At 47.1% G+C, this 20901-nt stretch overlaps 2 protein-coding genes across 2 annotated transcripts; one reads left to right on the forward strand and one right to left on the reverse strand.

Moving 5' to 3' along the window:
- Positions 1 to 2938: 2938 nt before the first annotated feature.
- On the reverse strand, positions 2939 to 14649 carry LOC123191565 (pentatricopeptide repeat-containing protein At4g20740-like). Its single transcript, XM_044604250.1, has 3 exons — positions 13462 to 14649; positions 12827 to 13068; positions 2939 to 5104 (listed from the first exon to the last, which is right to left on the reverse strand). The coding sequence occupies exons 1-3, from the start codon at positions 14647 to 14649 to the stop codon at positions 3169 to 3171; spliced, it is 3366 nt and encodes a 1121-aa protein (XP_044460185.1). The 3' UTR covers positions 2939 to 3168.
- Positions 14650 to 16326: 1677 nt separating this feature from the next.
- Positions 16327 to 20805, forward strand: LOC123187774 (uncharacterized). Its single transcript, XM_044599701.1, has 6 exons — positions 16327 to 16571; positions 17602 to 17655; positions 17730 to 17763; positions 19913 to 19953; positions 20392 to 20451; positions 20545 to 20805. The coding sequence occupies exons 1-6, from the start codon at positions 16506 to 16508 to the stop codon at positions 20602 to 20604; spliced, it is 315 nt and encodes a 104-aa protein (XP_044455636.1). The 5' UTR covers positions 16327 to 16505; the 3' UTR covers positions 20605 to 20805.
- Positions 20806 to 20901: the final 96 nt, after the last annotated feature.

Below are 20901 nucleotides of genomic sequence, written 5' to 3' on the forward strand. Positions count from 1 at the left end.
CAAATGTGTATGCTATCGCCATGGTGGGGGCGAAGGAGTTATACTGTGCTTGTATGTTGATGACATACTGATATTCGGAACAAACCTCAAACTCATTGAGGAGGTCAAATCGTTTCTATCTCAGAACTTTGAGATGAAAGACCTTGGTGTGGCTGATGTTATCTTGAACATCAAGCTACTGAGAGATAATGAGGGTGGGATCACACTTCTGCAATCCCATTACGTTGAGAAGGTGTTGAGTCGTTTTGGATATTCGGACTGCACACCATCTCAAACACCATATGATCCTAGTGTATTGATTCGAAAGTCCAAAGGCATGGCTAAAGATCAATTGAGATACTCTCAAATCATTGGTTCACTGATGTACCTAGCGAGCGCAACGAGGCCTGACATCGCGTTTGCTGTGGGCAAACTGAGCCGGTTTGTTTACAAACCGGGTGATGTACATTAGCATGCTGTTGAGAGAGTTATGCGCTATTTGAAAGGTACTATGAACTATGGACTTCACTATACCGGATACCCGTCGGTACTTGAAGGGTTTAGTGATACGAATTGGATTTCTGATGCTGATGAGATGAAGGCCACAATTGGGTATATGTTTACTCTTGGAGGTGGCGCTGTTTCCTGGAAGTCTTCCAAGCAAACGATCTTAACGAGATCGACAATGGAAGCAGAATTAACGGCATTAGACACATCTGGTGTAGAAGCGAGATGGCTTCGAGATCTTTTGATGGACTTGCCATTGGTTGATAAACCGGTTCCGGCTATCCGTATGAACTGTGACAATCAGACTGTCATCACCAAGGTGAAGAGTTCAAAGGACAACATGAAGTCCACCAAGCACATAAGAATGAGATTAAAAGCTGTCAAAAAATTAAGAAACTCTGGAGTGATAGCGTTGGACTATGTCCATACGGCTAAGAATCTGGCAGATCCCTTTACAAAAGGGCTATCACGTGTTGTGATAGATAATGCATCGAGGGAGATGGGTATGAGACCCACATGAGTTGCCATGGTGGTAACCCAACCTATGTGATCGGAGATCCCGTGAACTAGGACCTGGGAAAACAAGCCAGTGGTGAACTGAGGAGAGTAACTATACTAATCCACTCCGTTGGAGATGCAATACTCTCGATACTGTATGGTAGGATGACTACGGTCTCAATGTGTTCCAAAGCTTATAAAAGCAAGATGCTATCCTACAGAGCGATCTTTGGAGGAACACACCTATATGAGCCTGACTGCTGGTTACAGTCTATGAGATTGGGGTGATCTCTAGTAAGCTCATGAATAGGCTAGGAGTGTGACTTATATGCTCCACCCGAGGGGTCAGCCTTCGGCAGCCTAGTACTAGTAAGACATGTAGTGAAACTTCTTTACGCCAAACTGACAATTCAAGGCATAGTCCATTGTTCAGTTGTGAAGGAGTGTAGCCACTTGTTCTAGGTGAAGTTCAACCTTAACAGGTCTTCACTGAAACACTGGTATATCGAAACAACAATTGGAACAGAGGACACAATGGGCCCTCGAGATCTGGTGGGGGATTGCTGAAATCTGAGATGGGCTCTAGGCCCATATTGCAATTTCTGAAAAATCTCTAAGGGCCCGTGTGGGTTATATGACACTAGGTGTGGTGGAAAGTTTAGTCCCACCCCGGAAGTGGAAGGAGAGTTGGAGTGGTTTATAAGGGTTTCTCTTCTACATGCTATTGGAGCTTGAGAAGAGAAGAGGCCCTCGCGCACTCCTCCTCCGCCGCCCGCCTCGCCACGCCACGCCTCGTCACGACGCGTCGCGGGTTGCGGGATTGAGCCGAGCCGAGCTCACACCTACGCGCTTATTTTTGCCAGTCACTAACGGAGAGTTTTCTGACAGCTGGGCCACGATCTGAGACGTCGGATCATGGGCTGTCACGGACTCGGACGTGGGTCGAGCCCACGTCTCTCCACGCGGCTGCGCCTATAAGTATGCGGTGTCTCCTAACCCTAGCCACCACGAACAGATCACATCTGCTCACGCGCACGCCCACCGTCGTTCCTTTGTTGCTGCTGCCGCCAGTGACTCCATCCCGTCCGCCGCGTACACGGTTGAAGGGAGAGCAGGTCTCCGAAACCACGCCCTTCTGGTTCCTGTACGGGGTGAGGGGCGAATAGGTTTTTGGGCAGCGATTACGTGACTGCTCGCTTCCGATCGTCTACTTCCTCTACGTCCGCGTCGCCTTCATCATCACCATGTCCACCGATTCCGACCGTGCCGCCGCCGAGAAAGCTGAAGCCGACAAGAAGGCCGCCGAGGACGCCGCTGCTGCCACCAAAGCCGCGGCCTCTGCGTGGCCTACTGGAGGGTATAACTCGTTTATCCCGCTCCTGATTATTTTCATATTAGCAGTAGTAGCAGTATGTGTAGATTTGTCTTACTGTTTGCTTAGTACGTGCATGTTTAGATCAGAGTCAGTACGTCATCAACTTAGTCAATGCCATGCTAGTGATTTACTCATGGATTAATTTAATCGAGAAATTGCCTATTTACTCAACACTAATCATGCAAAGCTAGCGCAGCGCCCGCTGTCGAAATGAATGTGCATAGTAAAGATTCTAACCGACATAACCCCTGGTCCGTCCGCACCACATTTAGACTGTGCGAATGATTAAGTTTGTTCATACTAAATACGTTTTCGTATCAGCATATACTAATGCATAAGGTTAAGCTATTCACAACAAATACGAAACCCTTTAGTACCCTCAATTTCCGATCACTAGCTTATGCTTTCGTCGATGTGAAGTTATACCTTCGGAAATATTAATGGGCGAAGGTTCGTTTGGTGAGAGCTCCTTGCAAACGAATTTAAAGCAGTTGGATCATGATTGAAATGCATGACATTTAAAAAAAATACACTGCGTCTGGCAATTCTTTTCTTAACATGACAATTTCCTTCCTTTAGTGCATGGAAAGTCCCTCAAACATACACGGCAAAAAATTTAAACGTAGCATGGCAATTGAGGTGCTCGCTGATAGTTCTCCCCCAACGAATGATCACCAGATAAACACGTCCTATATCTTTTCCCCATTCAACTGTATAGATGGACTAGTTCAGCAAAGAGATCGATAAATTTGATCAGATTTACACTTCATAAATGATCTTCTTTACCCTAGTAACTGTACAAATATATTTCAATCAATTCTGCTTCTCCATTTCAATTTTGGTTCAAGGTTGAAGAACTTCAATCCAGATATCACCAAGTCTGCAGTGACCTTCTTCAGGTGCTCGTTCAGCATGTCCTCGTAAACAATAAAATTAGCCTCCGAAATAATATCCCTATCTCTCATAACAGAGAACACCTCTCTAGCTCTAGTTGAAGTTGCGTACTTGCAGAATCCATAGATGACAGCAGAGAAGATAAGTTCGTCTATTAAATAACCTAACTCAATCATCTCAACCACCACTTTCATGACCTTCTCCGGGTCTTTTGACCGGCAAGCTTCAATAACAGTTAAGGTGTACTTGAATTCCATTGGCCCATTCTCTACATTTCCAAGACAATCTGGTACAAGTGAAACAGCTGCATTTATCTCTCCAATCTTGCATAGCCCTTTCACGAGCGAACGATAGGCTGAAAGACTTGGTATCCATTCAGCCTTCATCATGGAGTTGTAGCATGAGCAAGCCTCTTCAATATTTCCTTCATCCACAAAACATGGAATCATAAGACTATATGTACATGACTCTGGCTCGCAGTCATCTGAAGCTTTCATTTCCTCAAACAGTAATAATGCTTTCTTCCTCTCCTTGATCTTGAGCAGATTCTCAATAAGAATGTTATAAATGTTAACACTGAAATACCCTTTTTGTCTCAAAGTCTTAAACAATTCCAGAGTCTTCAATTCCCTACCATCCTTGCATGCAAAGAGCCTCAAGAAGTCCGCTAAAAATTCTAGGGCAGGCAAGCTCAGCTCAACCAATTTGTCAACCAATCCAAAAAAGTTAACCATCTCACCCTTATCAGCATAGCAAACTAGTAACTGTGAAACAGTCTCAGAGCTTGGCACTAGCTCCTCCTGAAGGACAATCTGAAACATGTTATGTGCCTTATCCTCCCGACCTATACCACACAGACCGGCAATGAGTATGTTGTATGTTTTGAGGTCAGCGCAGTAGCCAGCATCCACCATCTCCTTCAAAATCCTACAGCCATCCCCAACCCTCCCAGCAGCAACATAGGCATCGACGAGTGATGCATACACGATCCTGTCAACCAACAACCCCTTTTTCCTCATCCCCTCAAACAATTTAGCTGCTTTCTCTACAATCCCAGCGTTGCATAGCCCCTCAACCATTGTAGCATATGCCACTGTGTCTGGCTCCACACCATCTCTCCCCATCTCCTCCCACACTCTGATGCAAGCCTCCATGTGCCCCCTGCGCACCATCGTCTTGACCAGAGCGGTGTACACAAACACGTCCGGCCGGCACACCTCATCACGCATCCTCCCAATCATCTCTAGGATCCTCTCCGCCATCCCTTCCTGGCCCAGCGCACGCACGATGATTGCAAATGTGACCGGCATAGGCCTGATGCCACTTTCTGCCATTTCATCGAACAGCTTGAGCGCATCCTCAACATGGCCTGCCGCAGTCAAAGCGCCGAGGACACGGTTGCAGACGTGGACCTGCGGCTGAACAGAGAACTCATGTCGAAACCGGCGGAGCGTGTAGAGCGCACGGAGGGGGCGGCGTGCAGCGGTGTGAAGCCGGACGAGGAGTGTGAGCTGAGGGTGAGAGACGGGCTTGCCGTGGGAGCGAATGAGGTCGGGAAGCTGATCGGCGGCAGCAGGGAGGCCTGCAGCGGAGAGGAGGGAGGCGAGAGCGTGGAACGCAGGGAAGCAGTGTCGGAAGCCCTTCTGGCGGCCGGCCCAGTGGAAGAAGGGGAGGGCGAGCGGGGGAGGTGGTGGCGGGTGCGCGCTGAGGACCTCAGCCACGAGGATGGGTGGTACGCGGCGGAGCTTGGACAGGTCGGCGACGACGGGAGGGCCCCAGCGCCGGTGTCGGCGGAGGGCGTCGAGTAAGAATCGCGCGAGCGGGAAGATGTTGGAATTATGTGTCCTGCAACTATATTCAAATTATTTGGAATTGTTAAAATTCAGAATACCTCATTATAGAATTATACATGTATTTATACATAGAATTGTTTTACATGTTTAGCATTGAATTGTTACTTGCTGGAACGTACTTAAGTTTTATATACTTAAGGAAGCTGGTCGATTATCGGTGGAATACAATATACTATTTATACTGGAAAGACTATCCGAGTACACCGATGATTGGAAGGAGCTAGATTGTATAATTAGATTACAGCCCTAATGTTGATCTACATAATTAGAGGAATTTACACTCTATTATGGCGCGTTGCTCACAAGCGCGTGCTCCGAGGACGAAACGGATAGAATCCGTTAAACAGACAAATATGATCGTGGTTGATAATTTGATATGGACTCTATTCCGGAAACTAGTGAAAAAGACTAGGAATCTTATATCTGCATATGAGGTGGATTCTTCGAAAAGACAGTATAAAAAAGTCCCTACCCCTAGCCTCACATATGCGAATTGTGAACGGCATCACGGATAAACGCAAAGGAATAGAGGTAGACCGTAAACCCTAAATTTTCTTACATTAATATCAGAGCCATGTTCGACCGCCCGTCCCTGGAACTCAGAATCCGCTGCGTACTTTGCCGCATGTTAGCCGCCGCTCGGATCCTAGTCCGCTGGACAACTCCCTCGTCGTCGTTTTGTCGCCACTCGTGATTGAATCCGCTGCCAACTCTGCTGGCCGGTGTGATCGACATGTTTTTTCAATCAGGTAACTGCGGCGCGTCAGCGATCGATTTCTCAATCGCAACAGTCACGCGCGACGGCAGCACCGAAGCAGATCAAGGCACTTATAGTCTGGTGCAGATTTGGCCCACGTCCATGGCGTTATTTTTCCCACCGATCAAATCAAAGGAAACAAGTTCCAAGGCGTCTAGCAGATCAGTTTTTGCTGGGAAGGAGACAAGCTGCAGGAAAGCCAGAATCGCTGCTGAAAATCGTTGATCGAGGAGATATACTAGTCCTAGCTGACTCGGTTAGACGGAATCAAATGAGTAGTACTACTACTTTGGCTTAGCACATGGACCGAGGAAATCAAAGAGCAAGCTAATTCACGCCATGGTTGGAAGATCCAGGAAGCTTGGAAAGCAAAGCTCGCACATAATCTTCACACGCACGTGGATCGGGGATGATTTTTTTTTCGGAAATGTTAACGCCCACACGTGTGGGCGCTGTCCAACTCGCCCACACGCCTGAATCATCGTTCACTGTCTTTTGCACGAATCTTGACACGAAAAGGTAGATTTGATGTGCCACGTAGGACGGGGCTGGTGTGTGGGCGTTGGAGAGTTTGCCCACACACCCGCACCACGCTGTTTGCCAGCTGAGTTATGTGGGCAAACTGCTTTTCACCCACACAGCCACCACCTAGGTCATGCGCGTGTGGGCGAACTGCTTTTCACCCACACGACACTCCTACCTTGTGGATGGCAACTGCAGTTATGCGAACGTGGCAACTCGGTACACATATGGCAACTGAACTGCAGTTACGCGAACGTGGCAACTCGGTACACACGCATGGCAACTGTGATTCTTTGCTACATGGCAACTGCAGTTGCGCGCACATGGCAACCAGATAAACACACATGGCAACTGTGATTAACAATACATGGCAACTATGGTTGGACCACACGCGGCAACTAGGTAAACACACATGGCAACTACTGTTTTGACCATATATGGCAAGTAGCTAATCACACACGGCAACTACGGTTTGATTACACGCGGCAACTATCATAAATTAGACATGGCAACTATATTTAACCAAAACAGATAGAGTTGCCATGCTTTTATAACTACAATTGCCATACCGGATAACTACATCTGCCAACCAGGATGGCAACTAAACCGTCATCCCGCGGAGTACTTAATGTAGCTGCGCTAGGACGTGTTGGCATTTTTGCTTCGTGCCACACACATGGGGTGAAGATAAGTAGTACTTGTTGGACGTGTGGCACGAAATAGCCGCGCCCACACGTGTGGGCAATTCTAATGTCCGCCCACACACAACCCGTGTGGGCTGCCTCCTGCGTACACCACACATGGTGTGTGGGCGTATGTCGTATATGCCACACGTGTGGCAGTTAGCGCGACCCAAAGAGAAACAATCATGAGTTCATTGTTCCTGGCAGGACAGATCGGCGGGGCCGCTACAACTAGTCCCTGTTCCAAGGCAGGCCGGTCCGCGAGGTGAGCTCCTACGACATCCCCAACGTCGTCACCGGCATCAGCGCCTTCGGCACCTTGCTGATCGAGTTGGCGCCAAGGCGGTGGTCGTCCCCAAGACCCTGCCGCTAGGATGCAACCCGGAGGAGCTGACCAAGTTTCAGACCAACGACATGACGTGCTCGGTTGCCTTAGGTGACTCAACGACTTTGTTGGGCTGCACAACCGCACGATCAGGGTGGACTGCTCACGTTCTGTTGGCGTCACCCTGGCGCGGCCGTGGCCATGGACACTTCACTGCAAACCCACGCAGACACGGGTTTGGCGGGCAGTCGCCAGTGTCGTGTTGCGGCGGCGGGGCCCGTACAACACCGACCTGATGGTGCGCTGCGGCGGCCACAATGTGTCGCGCCCCATGCAGGGTGTTGTCGCGGGACGGGTTCCACCTTCGTACGAGTTCGTTGCCCATGGCTTGCTGTGGGGCCCAGCGACCTACGCCCGCTGCCGCGTCGCCGGAGCATCACAGTGGCAGCTGTGAGCCCGGTGACACATTGTATGTGTGTTTACTGAGAGGAGACGTTTTTATTGACTACGAATGTGTCTTTTACAAATTCATATATCTCAATATGATGTGTCGTCTTAGCCTTTCAAAGATGCTCATAAAGATAGGATGTGTGTGCTTGTGTTTATAGGAGTGAGTGTATGCGCATGTACAACTTTTATTGCACCGTGTTAAGAAAAAGTTATCATTTGCGAACCAACTTGTGACTGAATGGTTAGGTGGACAGTAGTATCCTCAGCCCACCATGGTTCAAGTCCTGATGCTCGCTCAAAGCCAAAGATGGCGACGGCTGTTGCAGGTGTGTTGGATTAATGTCCATGCCCTTTCACTGCTGGTGTCAAGAAAGGAGAAAACAGCGTGGCGACAATTACACCGTGGTCGAAGATGATGACCTGCTTGCGACTGGTTGCAGATCCTTCTGCTGCAGGGGTCTTCTCTCAAGATTCAGGAATGATGACACAGGGCTCTGGAGATCTTCTTGTGTTATGGTTGTCTTAGGGTACTCCAGGTGTTCATGGTCCTTTGTGTTTGCGTTTCAGTGTGCTTGTAAGGGTCAACTTTTTTGTACTGATTCGTGATATGAACGAAAAAAAATCTCAAAGAAAAAAAAAAGTCATGATGCTCGCATTTATCCTCCCACTGAAAGCAAATCACCGAAAATACTGAAATAAATCTAGAAATAAATGCGAGCATATGGTTGTCTTAGGGTACTCCAGGTGTTCATGGTCCTTTGTGTTTGCGTTTCAGTGTGCTTGTAAGGGTCAACTTTTTTGTACTGATTCGTGATATGAATGAAAAAAAATCTCAAAGAAAAAAAAGTCACGATGCTCGCATTTATCCTCCCACTGAAAGCAAATCACCGAAAATACTGAAATAAATCTAGAAATAAATGCGAGCACCAGGATTGAACCCTTTTTTTAGAACCGCCCTCAAAGGCCTTTATTCATTATTAAGACAGTTTACATCCAATTGCGCTAGGGCAATCAATGAAGCAGGGAAAATATCAAGAAATTTTACAATCGAAGTACTAGCCAGACTCTCTCTGGCGCACCAGTGAGCTACCTCATTGGCATCTCTTCTAACAAAGTTTAATTGCAACCCCTGAAAGTGTTGGAGATAGGATTTGATCTCGCTGATGATCGGGCTTCCTGTCGACCTGCAATCCGTTGCCATATACTCGCTTCTAACAGTTTTGCAGTCTGTCTCGACGATCACCCGCGTCCAGCCCTTCTCCATAGCCAGACGCACAGCCTCCCTGACAGCTAGCAGTTCAGCACAATACGGATCAGTTACCCCGGGCAGCTTGCGGCCTCCCGCTAGCTTCAATTCTCTGTCGTGGCCCCGAGCCACTAGTCCGATCGCTGAGGAAGACCCGCTCACGTCCACCGCAGCGTCCGTATTGATTTTACACCATCCTTCTTCCGGTGGCTTCCATCTCTCCTTCGTGGTACACCTCCCTTCGGCAGTATCGGGCTGGATGTACAGAGCTTGGATGAGTTCCCTCACTAGGACCATCGATCTCCCGGGCTGATATTTGATTTCCTCATGGGTGTATTTGTTCCTACTTGACCAGATTGCCCACATGACTGAGATAATGATACCCGCCCGGTCTCTCCCGATAAAACTGGAATCAAGCAAATCCCTCGACCACGTCGCTGGGTGTAGCCGTGGTATTTTGAACTCGAAGAAATCTTCTGCCTCTGTCCAAAACAGTTTGGCATGATTGCATGTAACCAGAGAGTGAAACAGCGACTCCTCCTGATTGCCGCACATTGGGCAAGTGTGATCTTCCCCTATATGTCGTCGGCATAACTCTTCCTTCGCTGGTAGGAATCCTTTAAGGACCCGCCACCAGAAAATTCAAATCTTGGGCTGCACCTTCAGCCTCCATAGTGATTTCCACACCTCCTCCCCTTGGGAGGAGCTGCCAACCTGGTTCAACTCATTTTCCCGGGCTTCCATCAACATTCTGTACGCTGAACGAACCGTGAAAATCCCGGACCTCTCATAGCCCCATGCCCAAAAATCAGGTAGAGCTACCCGCGGCCTCGGCATGTTAATGATAGCTTTCACATCCAGGGCGATGAAGGTTCTCTCGATAATTTCCTCATTCCAGTCACCATCCTCCGTCATCAAATCGGACACAAGATGTATGGGCTCGCTTCCCATATTACACACAGGTTTGAAAGTATTGCTCCCTTGTATCCAATTGTCATGCCATACCTTCGTAGTAGTTCCGTCACCAATTCTACGTATCAACCCCCTCTTGAGTACTTCTCTGCCGGTGATTATCGCCTTTCACGTAGTGGAGGCGCTAGCAGGGCATCCTGCCTGCAAGAAATCTCCATCTGGGTAGTACCTACCCTTCAGAACACGCGTGCATAGACTGTCCGGTCTATCCAGCAATCGCCACGCCTGTCTGGCGAGCATCGCATCATTGAACATCTCCAAATCCCGAAAGCCCAAGCCTCCTTTGGACTTAGATACAGCCATCTTCTCCCATGATTGCCAGTGCATTCTCCTCTTATCAAGAGATTCATCCCACCAAAACTTTGACATCACTGTCGTGACTTTCTGGCATAAGCCTTTATTGAGTTTGAAACAACTCATAGAATAGGCCGGTAGGGCTTGAATCACCACTTTGAGGAGAACCATCCTAGCCGTGATTGACATGAGCCTCTCGCAATATCCTTGCACTCTTGACCTTGCTTGTTCTTTCACATGCACAAAACTTCCCTCTGTTACCCGACCTGCCGCCATGGGCTGAAGGAAATATGCCCTAGAGGCAATAATAAAGTTATTATTTATTTCCTTATATCATGATAAATGTTTATTATTCATGCTAGAATTGTATTAACCAGAAACATAATACTTGTGTGAATACATAGACAAACAAAGTGTCACTAGTATGCCTCTACTTGACTAGCTCGTTAATCGAAGATGGTTATGTTTCATAACCATAAACAAAAGAGTTGTTATTTTATTAACGGGATCACATCATTAGGAGAATGATGTGATTGACATGACCCATTCCATTAGCTTAGCACCCGATCGTTTAGTATGTTGCTATTGCTTTCTTCATGACCTATACATGTTTCTATGACTATGAGATTATGCAACTCCCGTTTGCCGGAGGAACACTTTGTGTGCTACCAAACGTCACAACGTAAATGGGTGATTATAAAGGTGCTCTACAGGTGTCTCCAAAGGTACATGTTGGGTTGGCGTATTTCGAGATTAGGATTTGTCACTCCGATTGTCGGAGAGGTATCTCTGGGCCCTCTCGGTAATACACATCACATAAGCCTTGCAAGCATTGCAACTAATGAGTTAGTTGTGAGATGATGTATTACGGAACGAGTAAAGAGACTTGCTGGTAACGATATTGAACTAGGTATGGGATACCGACGATCGAATCTCGGGCAAGTAACATACCGATGACAAAGGGAACAACGTATGTTGTTATGCGGTCTGACCGATAAAGATCTTCGTAGAATATGTAGGAGCCAATATGAGCATCCAGGTTCCGCTATTGGTTATTGACCGGAGACATGTCTCGGTCATGTCTACATTGTTCTCGAACCCGTAGGGTCCGCACGCTTAAGGTTACGATGACAGTTATATTATGAGTTTATGCATTTTGATGTACCAAAGTTTGTTCGGAGTCCCGGATGTGATCATGGACATGACGAGGAGTCTCGAAATGGTCGAGACATAAAGATTGATATATTGGAAGCCTATGTTTGGATATCGGAAGTGTTCCGGGTGAAATCGGGATTTTACCGGAGTACCGGGAGGTTACCGGAACCCCCGGGAGGTACATGGGCCTTAATGGGCCTTAGTGGAAGAAGAGGAGAGGCAGCCAGGGCTGGGCCGCGCGCCCCTCCCCCCTAGTCCGAATAGGACAAGGAGAGAGGGGGCCGGCGCCCTCTTCCTTCTCTCTCTCTCTTTTCCCACCTCGCGAGTCCTATTCCAACTAGGATTGGGGGAGAAGTCCTACTCCCAGAGGGAGTAGGACTCCTCCTGGCGCGCCATATGTGGCCGGACGGCCTCCCCCTCTTGGTCCTTTATATACAGAGGCAGGGGCACCCCAGAGAGACAGAAGTTGATCCACGTGATCTTATTCTTAGCCGTGTGCGGCGCCCCCTGCCACCATAGTCCTCGATAACATTGTAGCGGTGCTTAGGCGAAGCCCTGCGACTGTAGTACATCAAGATCGTCACCACGCCATCGTGCTGACGGAACTCTTCCCCGACACTTTGCTGGATCGGAGTCCGGGGATCGTCATCGAGCTGAACGTGTGCTAAAACTCGGAGGTGCCATAGTTTCGGTGCTTGATCGGTCGGGCCGTGAAGACGTACGACTACATCAACCAAACGCTTCCGTTGTCGATCTACAAAGGGTACGTAGATCACACTCTCCCCTCATTGCTATGCATCACCATGATCTTGCGTGTGCGTAGGAATTTTTTTGAAATTACTACGTTCCCCAACATGGGCAAGCCTAGGTACTTCTCGGCAAGAGTTTCTCTGTATATCTGCAAGTTACTCCTGACCCTTGCCTTCGCCGATGCCCTTGTGTTTGGGCTGAAAAAAACCGAGCTCTTGGCTTTGTTTATACATTGTCCCGACCCCAAGTGATAGGCTTGAAGGATTTCATTCAACCTTTGTGCACTCCTTGAATCTGCCTTCATAAAAACTAAATAGTCATCCGCAAATAAGAGGTGCAAAATCCAAGGGGCTCTCAACCCAGGCCGTATCCCTCTATCGATCCATCCAACATCATAGTTTTTCAACAAACATGAGAGTCCTTCCCCACATAGAAGAAACAAATACGGGGAAACGGGATCACCTTGCCGGATACCTTTGGATGGGCGAAAAGAGGGCAACAATTCTCCATTCATCTTCACTTGAAAAGTATCAGAGTTTACACATCTCATTAATAGAGACACCCACTCCTCCGAGAAACCCAGCTGCAGCATGATTCCTTGGAGATACGGCCACTCCACGCGATCGTACGCCTTCATCATATCCAACTTCACCGCGCACCACCCTTGCTTAGTTCTCTTCCTCTTCATTGCATGGATGCATTCAAAAGCTGTGATGGCGTTGTCCGTAATCAACCGCCCTAGAACAAAGGCGCTTTGCTCCTCCGCGATGATCTCATCTAGGATCTCCCTCAACCTGTTAGCCAGCACCTTGGAACAGATTTTGTAAATGACATTACAGAGGGAGATTGGTCTATACTGTGTAATATTCCTTGGGTTCTTGACCTTTGGTATAAGCACTATTACAGTTTTATTAATAGCTTCCGGCATGTGCCTGCCGTTTAAAAAATTTAAAACTGAGCGGGTTACATCCTCCTTTATAAGTGACCAGTGATGCTGATAGAAACCCGCATGAAATCCATCCGCTCCCGGCGCCTTCGCCGGTGCCATTGCGAATAGTGCTTTCTCTACTTCATCGGCACAAAAGGGTCTATCCAGCCGGCCATTCATCTCATCCGTCACCATACGTGGTACATGGTGCAACACTTCGTCCATGACCACCTCATCTTGAGTTGTGTATAGCTGTGTATAAAAACTTTGTACCTCAGCTCTCACCTCATCCCTACTATCCACAATCGTTCCATCTTGTTTCTCGAGCACCAGGATTTTATTTTGATGCTTCCTCCTTGATGCTTGAGCATGGAAAAATCCAGTATTCTGGTCGCCGGCCTTAAGCCAGTCAGCTCTCGACCGTGCTCTCGCCATAATTTCCTCCTTTAACAAAAGACCATTCAGTTGCCTTGCTAACTCCTTCTCCCTTCTGGATGAACCACGGTATAGCGAGTTCGCCTTCTCCCTCTCAAACTCCTTTCTCACTTTCTTCAGTTTTTGTTTTATGTCCCCAAACTTCTTTTGTTTCCAATCGGTGAGTTGGCCCTGCATGTTATTTAAAGAGGAGTTGAGGTCCTCAAGTGTAAGAGCTCCCTTCTCCCATGCAGCCACCACCGTGGGCTCATATGACTCCTCCCGTCTCCATGCTTCCTCATAAACAAAACGGCGAGGTCCGATGTCCTCCCACTCCACCAGCTTCTTGATCTTAATGACTAGCATGCAATGATCCGACTGTGGGGATGGAACGTGCCTCACTCCCGTGTCTCCATGCATCTGGATGAAGCCCGGGTCGGCTAGGTATCTGTCCAAGCGCACCTTTACATTCGCCACGCCTTCTTGACGGTTATCCCACGTGTACGGGATTCCGTTAAACCCCATGTCCTGAAACTTGCATTCATCAATGGTCTCCCGAAAACCTTGCATTTGCCATTCCGCTCTTTCATTGGCCCCGAAATATTCCATGTTGTCTGTGATCTCATTAAAGTCCCCGCCACACAACCAAGGGACGTCACTTTGACACCGTAACCACTTTAAAAGTGTCCAGCTCTCACTTCTTTCACTCCTCTTTGCTTTGGCATAAAAGCCTGTAAAACGCCACTCCTTCTGGTCGCTGCCCACATTCCTTACCATAGCATCTATATGCTGGTTTGACAAATTGTTGAGCTTAACATCCACCTCTCTAGACCAGAAAAGGGCAAGTCCTCCGCTCAGCCCGTTACTGCTGACAGTGATACATCCTTCGAAACCAAGTCTTGCTTTCATATCTGCTACCTTATTTCCCTCAATCTTCGTCTCCGATAAGAATACTAAGGTGGGCGCTTCAACCCTCACCAAATGGTGAAGTTCACGAACTGTCTCCGGGTTCCCAAGCCCGCGACAGTTCCACGTTATGCAATTCATTTCTCCAGGCGGGGCTGTGCATCAGCCACCGCCTTCTCGCTAGTAGTTCCTCCTTCGACGAGCTTTTTCTTTTTTGAATCCCTGCTATCTTCCTTGGATGTACTCGGCTCATCGCCTTCCATGGCCCTCTTCTTATTCCAAGTGTCCTGATCCAGGATCATAAGCTGGTTTGATGTGTTGGTGCGGCCTTCAGGCCCCATATCCACTTGACGGTACACTCTCTCACGGCCTCTACCTCTACCTCTGTCATAGCCTCTTCCAGGCCCAGTGCGGCCACCCTCGCCGCCCCGGGCATTAAACTGATACACTGCGTTCCTGACCATTCCTTGCTTGTTTTTCAGTGGTGAAGTAACCTCCTCTCCCTTCTCTACTTCCTCTTCTTCAGCATCCCACTCCTCTTCTCTCCTGGCGCCCTGCCTTCCCCCGTTGCTGCTCATTGGGGGTGCATTCGCCCAGTTCTTGCGAGGTCCAACCCACCTAAGTTTCTCCCCGTACGGTAGGCACCCCTCCTCATCCCTTTCCCCTGGATCCGGGCAAAAAGCGTCAGCGTGTCCAAGCCGGCCACACGAGAAGCAGAAATACGTCAGTCCCTCATACTGAATATCATACAGTACAGATTCTTTTGTCCTAGCCGATTCTAGCTGCACCCACCTCATAAGGGGTTCCTGTACCCTTATCCATATTCGTGCTCTAAGGCACTCACCAAAGGCAAAACCCTTTGAGTCCACATCCAACTTGATTACTTCTCCCAACATCCCTGCTATGCGCTCAGGCCATGGCGGGTATTGGAGATTAAAGGGCAGATTGATTACCCTCGCCCAAATCTGCAGCTTCTCAAACTTCCAATCAGATGGCCGGGCCCTGAAATCAAATAGTTCCAAGATTACTGCGTGTTTCCCCACCATCCACGGCCCGCCTCCATAGATGTGATCTCGATCCCGTTGATTCTCCAGGTTTGCAACAAAGGTGTTCTCCCCTACCGGGTTAAAGCTCAATCCCCTCGGGTTACCCCAGGCCGGTCGGAGGGCATATGCGATAGAGTTTACATGGATGAACTTACGGTGCAGTACCCGGCCCACCAGCGCCACTGGAGGTGCCTCTCCTTCCACCTCCTGATCATCTACGACCAACTTCTTGTTTTCCTTGTCTGTCAGCTTCATCTTCTCCATCATATGCTCCACCTTCTCCCTCGACTTCCTCGATTCCTCTGACGCCATGTCGCCGCCCCACAAAACCCTAGATGCCACCTCTCCCTTCGTGTTCCAAAGGTGGGTAGGGGTACCAGGACCCCCCCCCCCTTGATCACCCTGAGAGCAGCCGCAGGGGAAGCGCCGATCAGGGCTTGGGTATAGCATGGAGATCGTCCAGGATGGGTGCGCGCGCGTGGGAGATCGCGATCGCCGCCGCCGTCGCCTGTCCTGCCACTAAACCCTAGAAAACGGTTCGGGCTTTAGTATGGTGTGAGAAGTCCGAACTTAGGTCTGGAGGTTCGAGCACCAGGATTGAACCTTGATGGGCTGGGGATATCACAGTCCCTTTAACCATACAACCACATGTTGGTTCGCATGTTAAAAGAAAAGTTGTCATTTCTCTTGTACGCTGTCACGCAATATTTTTTTCTGTTATTTGCTTTGGGCCGAGAGAGGCCCTAATCTGCACAAACCCTGCATGCGGCTCAAAAAAAAAAGGCCGAAACTGTCTTGGGCCCTTGATTAAGAGCACAAGCGCGGCGCAGTCGTCTCAGGTGGACTCGTCGTCTCCTCTGAGCTCGAGACCGACCGAAACGCACCGGCGTCGGAGCGGCTAGGCGAAGGCGGGGCCCAACGCCGGCGAGCGGCGGCAGCGTGCTCGCCGCCATGGACGAGCAGGAGTTCCGGCGCATGCTCGACCTCTTCCCCGTCGTCCGATCCCGCGACTACTGCGTAATCCATCTCATCCCCGCTCCTCTAATTCTCTCCTGTTTCCTGAGCATGGGGAATTTTTCGTGTGTTTGCGGCGCGGTAGTGGTGGCCCTCGCCCTTGCGGGTCTTGAATCGGAGGCTAGAGAAACCGCGATTTTGCCGGGGTAGGGGATTTTGGTGCGGGTGGCTGTTGATTGGACTTATCCTAGGTTTGTGCGCTTGGAATATGGCTCTGGATTTGGGTAACCTTAGAGTTGGTTCTGGCGACCCGTTAGATCACGCGAAGCCTATGGTATCACTACGCTGATCTTGGAAGTGTTGGTCTTGTAGCAACCCATGGAGTTCACGAGATGTAAATCTTCCATCGACAAGGCGAACATCAGATCCACAAGTAATTATCAGATCGATATTTCTTCTGTAGTAATAAAGCAAATAAAAGAAGGAAAAATCCCGTTAAAAGTCTTCAATTGAAATAAGAATATAAAGGCCTTGTTAACAATGAGAGCGTTTGTGAGCGCGATAAAAGTGTGTATGTATTTGTGTCCTAGCAAGACATAAATGGCAACTCTTTGTCTGGTCTATTGTCTGTATTTCTGAATTTCCCAGATTCCATCAGTTACTCCTACTTCTAGCCCCTCAAAGCATGTGATCCATGTGATTATGTCTCCTGTCCTGTGTCATTTAAGTAAACATGCTAATATTAGCATCTGGCTAATATTAGTTAAGAATGTTAGTACAGCATCGTCAAGGTGCCGCATCTCTTTCAAATAGTGTGTTTGCCATGGATATTTGATGTTAGTCGAGTTATAGCCCTGTGGTTAAGAGACGGTTAAATGCGCTCACGTATATAAACAGAAAGTGTATATAAATAGAGACGTGGGTCGAACGGTAACAAGGATTGCAGTAGTAAGTAACTTGACATGTAATCCTAAACATTCATGGTCAATGCTTCATTGCAGAAGTAACCGAAGGAAACATGGTAAGTGCTTGTTATGTTGTTACAAGACCTTGTGGTTATGAACTGATGCCAACTTTTCTTGCCAAAATGTAGAAGGATGAAGTGGAATCATCAAGCGAAGGCACCACACAGCAAACACGAGCTCAGGTATGGTTGATGTGATCAGCTGTGTGCTGCCTGATTATACTTGAAAATAATTCCGACGGGGCTATTTCTTGCAGGAGATAAAAGGAACCAAAAAGAATGCTGCAGAAGGTATATGGATCAGCATTTTTATGTTTCTCTGATAAATTTTTACCAGAGTTACATCTCATAACTATTCCGGAACCACATCATCTGCCATTATCATTGTAGCGGCCTTTCACTTTGTTCATGTGAATCACATGGACAGTTATTCATTACCCCACACCCCTATCCCTAATTAGCCTTAGATCTATAACATGCATCCCCGAACCCTTGGGAATTTGTTCGTGACCACACATCCCTAATCTCTAATTGGTCCTAGGTCTTAAGCCTGTGCCCTGTTGCTGTTGGCTTTCGTCTTTAGTCTCAATTCTTCCTCTCACTAGTCTACGTCATGGAATTTTGTTCCTTCTTAGGGTTAATAACTCTTAATCTTATATCAATTTCTTATTTTCTTCTATCTTTAAATCTTTTAGAACAAGACTTCTCACATAGGGCTGTTTGCACTTTTGACCACATTTTCGCCCCATATGGCACATGTGGGATTCAAAGCTGGGTGGGCTGACTGCTGCCTGCAGAAACCAGCTAACTGAGGAACATCTCGGTCCTATCAACTTCTACACTTAATAGTGAACTCATCTGATTTGTTATGAATTGTGTTCTCGAGCAACATAATGTTCATTAAGGCTTTCAAACATTAAGAACTAGAACACCCCGCACGTTGCTGTGGGATTTTCTGATAAATTTTATAAAAATTTGGCTGATACATAAAGCAAAGTGAAACGGTGCACTCCAAGGCATGGCAACGGTGTATTCAACCACGAGAAATCCTGAATGTATGAGATAAATTGCAAACTATTTAAAGAATTTTATAAACAGTTCTGAGGTGTAAAGCTAAGCTATATTGTGCATCATTCCTGAAAATAAATATTGCAAATGTCTCACAACATGGATCAAGATTTTGTGTCAGAAAACAGAATGAACTCTGATGTTAAACCTAGATTCAGAAATTGGAAGGTATAAACAAATTGCCTGTGTAAGCATGGCAGACCACCTTAGGTAAATTAGTGCGCGCGCACACACATGCAAAAACGATAGTAAATGTGTAGTTCATTGTGTTTCGCTGCATGCATCCCTCTCAGTTGTCTTCACAGGCTGCACTTGAGATGAAACTTCGTTGGCAATGCAGAATCTGTTAATCAACACTGACATAAGATTTCCATAAAACACTAAGCAAAAGGAAAGAACACCCGCCAAAATAAAATTAATAATAAACAAATTTTGCAAACGAAAACTGTACAGAGTTTCTGACTTCATGAGACGAGCATAACCGGATTAGAGAGAAAGATGAGCTATGCTCCGATGCCTACCTGGTCGCATGCTTCTGTTGTAAACATCAGATTGAATCCCAAAAGTTAATAGGAGAAGAGGATGGGAGTTCTGCACCTAGAAGATGGGGATGTCGTTTGTGATCCTGTGTGGAGCTGGAGCCACGAGGACATAATGCCGATTGGTTACTAATTGCCACAGACTAAAAAGGAAACCGAAGAGGCAGAAGGGGAAACAAACTAATTAGAATCGAGCAACTGTCTTAGGAATTGGACGCGGGGATTTGATTGATAATACAACCAAACGGCTCAGTTTTAACAGGTGACGTGGAGGTCTGTGTACAAAATGCATGTATACACGACGAGAATTGCTGACGTGGCTAGATAATGATGTGGAGGGGCTGCATGTTGAGAAAATTGGTTGTAGTGGGGATCAACTTCTTAAGAATGTAAGATTCAATTTCATTTCCGATAAAATCAAAACTAAGTTTATTTACTTCTAGAAAAACTATGTTTAATTAAGGTTGCATGCACAAACCTGTATTTTCCTAAACTGCCAGCCAAACTATGTTACGAATACGCAGTCCTTTATACCATATCAAATTAGTTGGTTTTTCCCTAGTTTTCAAGCTTATGCACACTTCGGCACATGGTCATAGAGGTTAACCGAGATTTAGGGAAGCCAGGGCAAGGAATAGCAGAGAGTGTGCTTGACCAAAATTTTGGCTTGCCAAATGTTTGGTGGGGCAACCCTGGGCTCAAACCAAACAAGGAATAACAGAGGGTGTGCTTCTCAACCAACAAGAAATAGCCGAAAATAGACTCAGTTATCTCTGCTAACATGCCATAACACACCAGTATATTAATGATGAATTCTGTGGCATGTTCGACAGCTCTATTCCTGCGGAAATTGAAGATGGCTGCTGAGAAAAAGGTAACCTTTCTTTTGCTTTTATATCAGGAAGCTAGCAACTCAGCAGAAAGTTGAAATATTTTAAAAGCATTACGTGGCATTTTGTGTCATTTATATTTATTAACAGATTGTTCGTATACATGAAGTATATACTTACGGATGCAAACAAAGATATCATAAACATGTCACTCTCTGGCTGGGATGGTAGATGATAATCTGGCAAAATGCTTGTGAGCTTGGTTAGCATGCTTGGCCTTTGTTGGATATATTTTAGTTTACCTTTTCAATTGAGTAATAGCCCTACAGCAGCTATCTAGAATATATAAAATACAGTTATCGTTTTCCCGCAGATCTGGATGGAATAAATATTCGGACAAGGGGGTGTAATTGGCTGATTCGGTTACTCTAGTGCTTACTTTCTGATTGGTTACTAAATAATGTTATTATTCGCTGTCTCAGGTTGGAGCAACAAAGGCAGAACTATTCTGCAAGACATTCGAAGAAGCTCACGAGAAACTTGTATTGACTTCTCTTTTCCCGGAACCTACTTCGTGATAACGTCTCTACCATCTTTCTTCCTGGCGGTCTTATGGGATTGTTCTGTTTGACCAGGTTTACAAAGAACTGGATCTGGATGCTGCTCAAAGGTTCCTGAATGCCTACAAGAGCTGATGATGAGCTGTTGCTAGATGCCTAGAAGATTTGGTTTTCATTCATCAGAAACTGCTGAAGATGTGATGATGTTAAGATTTCTGATATTTCCTTTGTGGTTCCCATCTTCTGCAAAACCATGTAGACAGCCCTGGTCAACCAGCTACATTATTCAGATGTACTGTGTTATCCTTAACATAGACCACATGTATTTTTCTTCCAGCTGCGATCTGTTCGCCCTGTTCTTCAGAGATAGAACTAGCATGTTTCTTCTGTTTCCAATGACAAAAAGTCTGAATCGGCAAAAAAAAGAAAATA

This window comes from Triticum aestivum, chromosome 2A (genome assembly GCF_018294505.1).
Source record: "Triticum aestivum cultivar Chinese Spring chromosome 2A, IWGSC CS RefSeq v2.1, whole genome shotgun sequence".
Taxonomy (NCBI): Eukaryota; Viridiplantae; Streptophyta; class Magnoliopsida; order Poales; family Poaceae; genus Triticum; species Triticum aestivum.